This window comes from Symphodus melops (genome assembly GCF_947650265.1).
Source record: "Symphodus melops genome assembly, chromosome: 13".
Lineage (NCBI taxonomy): Eukaryota > Metazoa > Chordata > Actinopteri > Labriformes > Labridae > Symphodus > Symphodus melops.
In genome coordinates, this window is record NC_136703.1 from 2,188,329 (window position 1) to 2,198,535 (window position 10,207).

The window sequence follows — 10,207 nt, forward strand, 5'->3', positions numbered from 1 at the left end:
ACATATGCAGAAAATCTTCAATAACAGCCGAGGCTTTAAATACTGTGTCAACACGAGAAGGACCTCTAATGACTTTCAAACAAAACTCATGCACAGCAAAGATGAAAAGACTCATTGTTAACTTAAACCTGTGCATGATTAACAAATTAGGATGGAAGCGGGCAGTGGAACTGCTTCAGATAGAAGTGATTGTACCCGAGCTAAAAAGCCTCTGCATGTTTCTAATAAGCTCCAGCAGCAGAAAGCTGCTCAAACTAGGATTAATGTTGGAGATGAAACATGGAGAGAGGTTAGAACGCAGAAAGCTTTACAGACCCATGCAGAGCTGGCTAAACACTGAAGCTACAGTGTCCACCACATGCAGAGCTGGCTAAACACTGAAGCTACAGTGTCCACCACATGCAGAGCTGGCTAAACACTGAAGCTACAGTGTCCACCACATGCAGAGCTGGCTGAACACTGAAGCTACAGTGTCCACCACATGCAGAGCTGGCTAAACACTGAAGCTACAGTGTCTCTACATGCAGAGCTGACTAAACACTGAAGCTACAGTGTCCACCACATGCTGACCTGTGTGAGAGGAGGGGGCGGAGCCAGACAGTCCTGTGATACCTGTGGGTGTAGCTACTCTTCAACATTCATAAGTAGTTAGAAGATGAACCCCTCTTGTATAAATCTGTGAGTTTGAACCTGCTCATGGAAGTGTCTGCTGTCTCCTTGCCTTCAGGCCAACACAGGTCAAATGGACGAACCTGATAAACAGTGGACCATGGTGTGCAGCAATCTGGCCCTCATCCAGGTAGATAACTTTTACTCACACACCCCCACACCTGCTAACACTTAAGGATACGCTAACACTACTTCCTGTTGTATGTCAGTGGAGGATGTATGGCCCATAAGAGGTAAAAGAACACCTGGTTCATGTTTTCGCTCCCTGCAGGTTCAGGCGACGGTGGTGGGCTTCCTGGCAGCTGTGGCCGCCGTGTGTTTAGGGGCGATTTCTCGAGGGGGGATCGAACTGGACCAGGCTGCAGTGCTCTGCGCCAGCAGCATCACCACAGCCTTCGTAGCTGCTCTGTCTTTAGGTGAGCTCCTGGAGTGTTGTTGCTCAGTGCTCACCAACAAATCTCTCAACTCAAACGCCGTGCTCCTAAATGCTGAAGCGTCTTCACTCCAACACCTTCAATCTGCCGTTTAAAAGATTTAAAGAGATCCAGATCGTCCTGCAGCAGAGTCCAGGCTGCAGGATCATCGACCTGAAAATCAATAAAAAGCTGTTCTTACATAAACCCGTCATTTGCACAGATTACAGGGATATGAAAGCAGCTCGTTAAGACTTCTGTTTACAAGAAGGAGGACATTTAATTAGTTTGTGATTGTTGCAGGAAATCTGTGCAGAGGAGTTTTAAAAGAGCTGAAGTTCGAGGTTTTTTTTAAACTACCTCTGTAACAGTACTAGTGGAAATTCTTACAGTCTATAGTGGAAATATATATTTTCACCACCTCAGGCGATGACTGTTGGGAAGCTTAAATATTAAACAAGTCGAAGCCTTGAATCCTCGAGTCCTCAGGAAGTTCTTTAGATTAATAATCCGTTTTTTTATTGTTGTGTTCGAGCCGACTTGAGGTTTAATCTTTTCTTTATTTACCTTTTAATACTTTAGTTCTCTTGAAACCACGATCACATCTGCTCCTTGGACATAAAGCTGCAGCTAGTTAGCTTAGCTTAGCTTAGCATAGACTTTAAGACTTGGAGCAGGGAGAAACATCTTGTCTGGTTAACGGGCGGTTCAGGTGTTTGAATCTTTTAAAATCTCGTCGTCACTCATCCTGCAAGTTTAACCTCTTTCATGCTGGATGACTTTCTGAAAACTGTCCGTCAGCTGTGGCTCAGCGGTCGAGTCGTTTGTCTTTTAAGGTCAGGGTCGGGGGTTTGAGCCCCAGCTCCTGCAGCCTCATGTCTGATGTTACCCCCCCCCCCCCCAACAGGCCTGGTGATGATCGGAGTGATCATCGGCTCGAGGAAGGTGGGGATCAACCCTGACAACGTGGCCACCCCCATTGCTGCCAGTCTGGGGGATCTGATCACTCTGTCCCTGCTGGCCGGGGTCAGCAGCACGCTCTACGAGTATATCGGTGAGCAAACCATTAAAGCTTTCACATCAAGGATTTATCTTTTTATGTCCAACACAATTCATAATAAAAACGACCTGCTCTGTCGTCACGAAGACAAGCTTTTCAAGTTGTCACATTTGGGATTCCGAACACAAGATGGCAGCAAAAGTCACATTTCCGTGTGCGTCTCTCCATGTTGTGTGTGTGTGTGTGTGTGTGTGTGTGTGTGTGTGTGTGTGTGTGTGTGTGTGTGTGTGTGTGTGTGTGTGTGTGTGTGTGTGTGTGTGTGTGTGTGTGTGTGTGTGTGTGTGTGTGTGTGTGTGTGTGTGTGTGTGTGTGTGTGTGTGTGTGTGTGTGTTTGCACCTCATGTCTTAGCTCACCTTTCTTTGTTTTTTTTATCGTTGAGTTTATCTCAGGACCTGGCCTGTGTTTGTACTTCACTTCTAAAGAAAGTGTGTTTTATCCTCTGTTCTCGAGAAAGTGTGTGTGTGTGTGTGTGCGTGTGTGTGTGTGTGTGTGTGTGTGTGCAAAATAAAAGTATACATGCATGTACGATGAGGATTAAAGTGGACCTAAAGACAGATTATGACACATTTTAAAACATCACATACAGAGAAAGAGAGAGAGAGAGAGAGAGAGAGAGAGAGAGAGAGAGAGACGAGAGAGAGCGCCGGCTGTCAGTGAGGGGAAGCATCATCTGTATTATTAAACATGAAGACGGTTTTTCTGTGCACAGCCGGCGAGCTGTCGTTTGCTTCACACGGCCTCCGAGGCCTGAAGAGTGAGCTGTTCTTAACAACCTGAACGTGACGTCCCAACTTCTCTCCGGAACACGTTGCAGGCGTCAAATACTCAAAGAGACGAAGGAGTCTGTAAAAACAAAGACATGAAGGCCTGTGTTTCTCTCCCCGTGTCCCTGCAGATGTCTGGTACCTGTCCCCCCTGGTGTGTCTGGTCTTCCTGGCTCTGATCCCGCTGTGGGTGCTGGTGGCTCGACGGCATCCTCAGATCAGGGAGGTCCTGCGCTCGGGCTGGCAGCCTGTTATAGTCGCCATGTCCATTAGCAGGTAAGCACTGAGAGCGCCTGTGAGGAGCTTGTTGTTTGGATGTTAGCGCCCCCCTGTGGACAAAGCTGCACACCTGCTCATGTGTTTGTCGAGTTAACGGAGACGTGATCTCATGCTCTCTTCTCGTCTTTAAAGAGTGAGATGAATCAATCATGCAGCGAGCTGTTGATCACACGGCCGCTAGGTCAGGGGTTCGATCCCTTGCTATCGCAGCCACAGGTGGAAGCAGCATGTAACCCAAAGTTGCTCCCTCTGCTTGGTTGGCAGAGTGTGTACGTGCATGAATGGGATTAGTTAACACTGATGGACACTTCACAGAGCAGCAGATTGTGACTGCAGAGGAGAGTGAGCCGTCCGCTCGTCAGCTCGTCAAGAGTTTAAAAAGATAAACAGGATCAGCCCGCAGCTCAAATGTTTCTCCTGGCGTGCGCTTCCTTTCATTTCCTCTGTGTTTGTGATTTCCAGTTTCGGAGGCCTCATACTGGACAAGACAGTGAGTGATCCCAACTTTAAGGGAATGGCTGCCTTCACGCCCGTCATTAACGGTAAGCAGGTCATAAAATGATGGGGCAGAGAGTGAATCCTGCAGATCTGTTTTCTGTTTGAGGGGTTTGTGAGAAGACGGTAAGATGGCCTCAGTTTGTTCCACTCTCACACGGTGGATGTCAAAAAGCTTCTATTGTACCTGCAAAATCCTGACAGGACTGAAGTATGAGGAAGATTGTGATGGGACGAGCTGAGTTCATCCGAGCTCCTTAAAGAGCGACTGACAGCATCAGCGTGTCGCTCAGCTGTCATCAACAGCTGAGCGACATGAACGCTGCTGCACTGATCTGCTGTAAAGGAGGGAAATAAAACTGACAGCAGAAGTTTGTGACGTACAAGGACGTCATGTCGAGCTCTTCATCAGGTGAATGTTTATCAGAAGTGAAGGCGCCCCCTGCTGGTCATAGGAAAGAATGCACGTTAAAGGATTTCCACATGTATGACCCTAGAGGCCGTGTGTGTGTGTGTGTGTGTGTGTGTGTGTGTGTGTGTGTGTGTGTGTGTGTGTGTGTGTGTGTGTGTGTGTGTGTGTGTGTGTGTGTGTGTGTGTGTGTGTGTGTGTGTGTGGAGATGAAGCTGAAGGAGAAAATGTGATTGAGTTTTTTCCGTTTTGTAATCTAAAACATTTACGATCCATGAAAAGTTAATTTGACCTCCTGGAAGTGCACGCAGCTCTGTTCTTTTAATCACATGTATGAATCAAAGAGTCAAACTATGAGTGAAGGTCTGTTGTTACTTTACGCACATAAAAAGCAGATTTTCTCCCCATAAAGCTGCTGAATGATGAAAACCGCCCGGAGACACAGAGGAGGCGAAAGAGAAGCAGCTTCACATGTGAAGTGGTTTGGCTGGGAGGTGATGCGTTCAGGGATCCTCTGAGCGTCGGACTAACCACTAATGGTGCACACCCAGCGTCCTGGCTCAGCCTCTAATAACCATCCAGCCTCACTGGATCTCATTTTGTCTCTGCCCGTCTCCCCGCTGTGTCTCAATTTCTCCTTTTTTTCCCCCCTTTGCAACACTCTGATGAATCCCAAATTCACAAATCTGGTTTGAATTTCCCTTTTTCCCTCTGGATCGCTTCGAAACCTGAATTATATTTTACTAAACGTTCCCCCAGTGTTTTTCATCTTCCAAAAGGAAAACCATCTGTGCTGTTGTTTGGGGTATATTCTTGGAGAGGTGTTTGATGTAACTGAATTGGGCACGTCTCCTTTTCCGACACCTAAATTAAAAAGGACTTCGTCAGGATCTGGAAAGAACCGGCTCTGCATGCAGGCGAGCTGCAGCTTCAGAGACGTGAATGAAAACAAAAAGGCTGAACCTAAAGAATGAGAGAATAAAGTCTTATCCGAGATCTCTCCGATGCGGGACACATCTGGACCCGGTTTTAAAAAAACCAAAACATGTAAATGACTTCTCAAGCTGATCCGACATCTTTGACCACAAATAAATCAGAGCAGGCACCTACTGTACTCTACTGGAACGCTTTCTGCACAAGCACAGTCACATTCGACTTGGTTCATTTTCTTTCCATGCACACGTGTCTCTTTTCTCCTGCTGTGATAGATGGGGCGTCGCTCTCGTTTGGGTTTTTGGTTCTGACTCCACAGGCTGGACCTCCTCGGCTTTTTAATATGGACTCTGCTCTCAGAGCGAAGCACTGAGCCGAGCTCGTGTCAGGAGAGGAAAGGGTGGAGGGCAAACGGATCCTAAATCTCTCTTTTGTTATTGAGTCCATGACGATGTTATCAAACCCACCTTCAAGGCCCGTCTGGTGTTGATCAGGCAGCTTTTAAACAAACATGATGAAGTGTTTGGTCTGTTGTTGGACATGTAAAGTCCGTCTCTGTCCCTCTGTGTAGGAGTCGGTGGGAACTTGGTGGCCATTCAGGCCAGCAGGATCTCCACGTACCTGCACTTCTGGAGCATCCCCGGGGTGCTGCCCTACAAGATGAGGCAGAACTGGCCCAATCCGTGCATCACCTTCTTCTCCTCAGGTAACAAATGCAGATGCACACACAGTAAACTCAAACGCCCCCCCCCCCCCCCCCCATTAGGACTCACTGAGCCAGAACAGAACCGTGTAGTGACAGACAGAAGATGTTAAAGACCATACAAGCGGCTGTGGCGTCTCTCACCTGGAGAGACTGGATTAATGCACATCGCTGTTTTCCGGTCCTGGAGAAAGAATCTGAGAGAAAAGCTGCTTTCATGAGTTCACGATTCAGAACCCCGAGAGTAAAAGAATGTGTACGTACCGAACTGAACGAGCCGCTCGTCTCTGTACCTCCCAGGGGTCAACTCCAAATCAGCGCGGGTGCTCCTGATGCTGGTCGTCCCCGGTCACCTGGTCTTCCTCTACGCCATCTCTCTGCTGCAGGGAGACGAGGCGCCCATCTCTGTCGCCTTCACCGTCTGCTACCTGTGTGCTGCTGTGTTCCAGGTAAAGTGACACACAAAGGGACGGTGTGAGCGATGACACGGTCTAGTTTCTCATGAGCTCACTCAGTTTCACAGGACTCTGACATGAAGGCAGTCACCAGCAGGTCAGGAGAGTACAGTCTGGTAAAGATGGCTGCTTTCACCTGGTACCTAACTGTGAAATGAGCAGGTGCCAGGTGTTGGTATTTCAGCAGCTCAGTGAGACACAGATTTGTTCCAGGATGGAACCAAAAGTAGAGCAAAGCTGTGCCACGCTCACCTCTCGGAAAAGGTCAGCAGTTTGAGAAGAGCTGCTTCAACGTGCGCTGGAAGTCCATGATAAAGGTCAGATTAAATATCAGAGTCCAGAGAAGATGAGCAGCTTGTCAGAGAGTTTTCATGAGCAGCTGCACGCCTGCTTCATCAGACGTCAGAACACGAGACACAACTCCAGAGAGCTCTGATGAGCAGCCGAGCTGAAGCTTAAGGATCAGACCGGCAGCTTCCAAATACACCAGACATGTGACTTTAACACGAGAACCCCATTTATAATGAATGTTATGTTAAGAAACTTGACAAAAAGCAGATCTGTACTTGTTCATGTTACTCACACAGACCCAACATAAACAGAATGTAACATTTGGTAAAGTAACAGTGGTAAGAAAAGGAGCTTGAGCTTTACCCTCATGTGTTCCTGCCGGTCGCTCGTACAGAACATCAGCGCGCGCGCACACACACACACACACACACACACACACTGATTTTTTCTTCTTCTTTTGACTCGTGAATAACAACCGTGTCCCTCTAGGTGGCCATCCTCCTTTACGTTGCTGACCTCATCATCCGCTCGATGTGGAGGAGGAGTCTGGACCCGGATAACTTCTCCATCCCCTACCTGACCGCCCTGGGGGATCTGCTGGGCACGGGCTTCCTCGCCCTCTGTTTCCGCTGCGTTTCATGGGTTCAGAGTTTGGGTCTCTGAACGTCCATCGCTGCCCCCCCCCCCCCCCCCTTTTGTCCCCCCCCCCCCCTCCCCTTCATCCCTGAACTCTTTGCCAGCCGTCTTCTCATTGCATCGGTTTGTTTTACAGAGAAGCTTTATCGGACAATAAAGCCTTTTGTGCGTGTCATCACTGGGCCAGTTCATTCAGAGGAGCAAATTCAAACTTTTCCTGCGATGGAGCGCTGACGCACACACACATCTGTGTGAAGGGTTGCTACCTGAACCGGCTAATCCAGTTGTTTTATTTCAGGACTCAAGACTTGAAAGTATTCACAAGTGTCCGACCTTCAGCACACTGATCTGTCTTATCATTCCTCTTATTCTGTCCGTCTTTGTTCGCTGGCTCTGAGCTCAACTCGTCTCTTTGCTTTCACCACAGGAGTTATGTAGCTAACTTACATGATTGCAGCACTCTGAGTTTGGGCCTTTTGTTTAAACATGGCAGTCTTCAGGCTGGGCTGTGCTATGCAGTAATACAGGAAGGAGAGTCGCTGTCCAAAGTCCAGAACCGATCAGAACTTATTTTAAATGAAGAAGGAATGGGACATGTGTACCACGTTACTCACCTGTAACACTCTGAGGAATGTTTCATCATCTGGTCAAAGAAAACTTGAATCCTCACATTTCTACGTAAACTTTACGGTTCATTGTTTCTCCTCTTGAGTCATGTTGGAGCTGCTGTCACAGAGGTGAGCAGCTGGCTGTGCAGGTGAAACACTGGTGATGGGAGGTGACTTCCAGGTGGGGGGGGGGGGGGGGGGGGGGGGGGGGGATCGTGTGTGATGGCCCCTTCTGGTAAACAGAGGAGGAGGGTTTTGCTCTGACTTATAAAACTCATTTCAGTGAAAGATTAAAATGACTGTTTGACATTTTAAGACGAACACGAGTAGCACCCTGTTTCCGTCACAGCGTGGAGCATTGATCGCTGTTTCAACCAAAACAACCGTACTGTTCTAGTTTGTTCCGTACTGTTCTGCTACCTTTCTGTTGCGCTGCCAAAAGGTGGGACTCGACACAGCGCAGTCCGTTGATTGGTTGAAAGAATCGTCATGTCCCTTGCGACGTAGCTTAGCACAAAGAAGAAGAAAAGACAAATCAAGAATTATTAATAATTAACACGTCTCTGAATGTAATTCCTACAAAAATAAGAATGAAGAAACATTTTCACGCTCGACCTTTTTCTTCGACCAAGATTGTTTTTTGTTTGTATTTATAGAACACACGTGTTCATACGTGGGCTGTGCTTTGGTGATTGTACGATGAATCGGACAACGTCACAGTGCCTCCCTGTTAGTCTTTACGCGAAGTCACTGTTACAAACACACACATTGGCATTAGACTCAGCAAGAAGTGAATATATACTTCATTTCTAAAATACCAAACGCATCCTTTAAGGTACAAACAAGGTTCTGCTCCTTTATAAATCCATCAGTAAAGCTAAACGTTAATCAGTCTGGACGACACATCTGGCAGGTTACGGCGTATTTGTGTCTCTGAATCTGACTTGATCCCTCAGATCCATCACAAAAACTGAATTCTCCAGAATTTCTAACATGCAGACGATGTTTTGCTTTACGTTGCAGATAAAGAAAATAAGAAGTAAAAAAAAAAAAGAAGCATATTCATGATGATCAATTGATTGTTTTTTTTTCAAAGGTCCATTTATGTCCCAAAACACCGACCACCAGACAACGTGTCCACAGCTGTCACCTCTAGAACTAGACGAAGGTGTTTTCTGTGTCGTGAACTGATGCTGAACATTTCTGTCGGTCTCTCTCATCCGTCAGCTCAGGTTCATGTTTTGACATGGACTCTGTAGCTGCAGATTATTTGAGGTATTCTCTCACTACTTGATCATAAAAGTCCCTTTAATCAAGGGTTTGTCAAAGCCTTAATGATTTAGTTTCAGAACCATAAAACCTCATCATTACAGCAGTGACATTCAAACTGATGTCAACAGTTCAGAACTCGTCCTTAACCAAAGTCAGCTCCGTACATGCGTCGCATCTTTCTGTATCTGCACTTAAAGTCCACCAAAACAAACAGTCATAACATGCAATGCATTTCACATTCACAGTCTTATTGAAGTCTTCTTATAGTTCATTATATGTTTACACAAAGACACAAAAGAATTACACATTTATGGATCAAAAAACTATGTGCAGAAGTCTCACCCTCAGTGTCCACATGCGTGCACGCCACGGCCCGTCAGCAGCACGCTTTAGCTGGATGGGTTTCTGGATCGTCAGCTGAGCGCAGCACGATCGTCTGTGCACATACCACTGGAGAACTGCAAGATCAAAGACGTGCAAACAACATGCTGCGTGGTGCAGACCGACCGCAGTGTGCACAGAGTATGTGGGGGGAGGGGGGGCAGGTAGGGAGGGAGTCCAGTTCTCTGTCCTGTCCTTTAAAGTTCAAGTCCTGAATGTGTTAAAGAGAACCTTGTCAAAATAAGAGCGTAGAAATGTGTTCATGCACTCGTGAACTTTGCTATCACTACTGTAGTGCGATGTATTTTTTTAAAGAAGAACCTCGTGAACACTGAAGTCTGAGGGTTTTAAAAGCAGCCGCTCTCGTCGATCTTTCATCTTAAAGTATTTCAGTGTTGATAGTGCTTTGCTAAAAGCTTTTATTGTGACACTGTTACACAGTACTTTTTACACTAGAAGCTGATGAAATGTCTGTCCCTCTGTCCGTCTATATGTGACCTCTGTGTAAACTGTGACCACAGCTGAGGTTGTGTTGTACCAGCACATCAGTGTGTCTTCATCAGCGGGGCTGGACGATTCTGTCTCAGATAATCACCTGGTCGCTTCTTTGACAGTTCTTGTGTTACTTTGGCTCTGAATGTTCTGCTGAACGTTCAGTTGTGGAGGTAGCTATAGGACAAGGACGTCACTGTTTTTTTTAGCTTTAATGTCAATCAGGTTGGAGGTAATGACAATTATACTTCAGAAACGTTTGATGTTCAGAATTTTTTTTTTTTCACAGCATTGCTGAGACTGAAACAAGACCGAAGACTGAAACTTCTTGACCTCTTTAAAATGC

General features: G+C 46.7%; 1 protein-coding gene across 5 annotated transcripts in view; it reads left to right on the forward strand.

The window, feature by feature from the left end:
• Positions 1-10,121, forward strand: part of LOC306833645 (solute carrier family 41 member 3-like) — a 31,600-nt gene extending 21,479 nt beyond the window's left edge. For all 5 annotated transcript variants that reach the window (XM_079359045.1, XM_079359043.1, XM_079359041.1 and 2 more), the window contains exons 4-11: positions 728-799; positions 941-1,085; positions 1,990-2,136; positions 3,039-3,183; positions 3,649-3,728; positions 5,595-5,729; positions 6,027-6,175; positions 6,962-10,121. In XM_079359045.1, the coding sequence (XP_079215171.1) occupies positions 728-799; positions 941-1,085; positions 1,990-2,136; positions 3,039-3,183; positions 3,649-3,728; positions 5,595-5,729; positions 6,027-6,175; positions 6,962-7,135 (1,047 nt within the window). In that variant the 3' untranslated portion in view covers positions 7,136-10,121. The remainder of the gene's footprint in view (positions 1-727; positions 800-940; positions 1,086-1,989; positions 2,137-3,038; positions 3,184-3,648; positions 3,729-5,594; positions 5,730-6,026; positions 6,176-6,961) is intronic.
• The last annotated feature ends 86 nt before the right edge of the window (positions 10,122-10,207 follow it).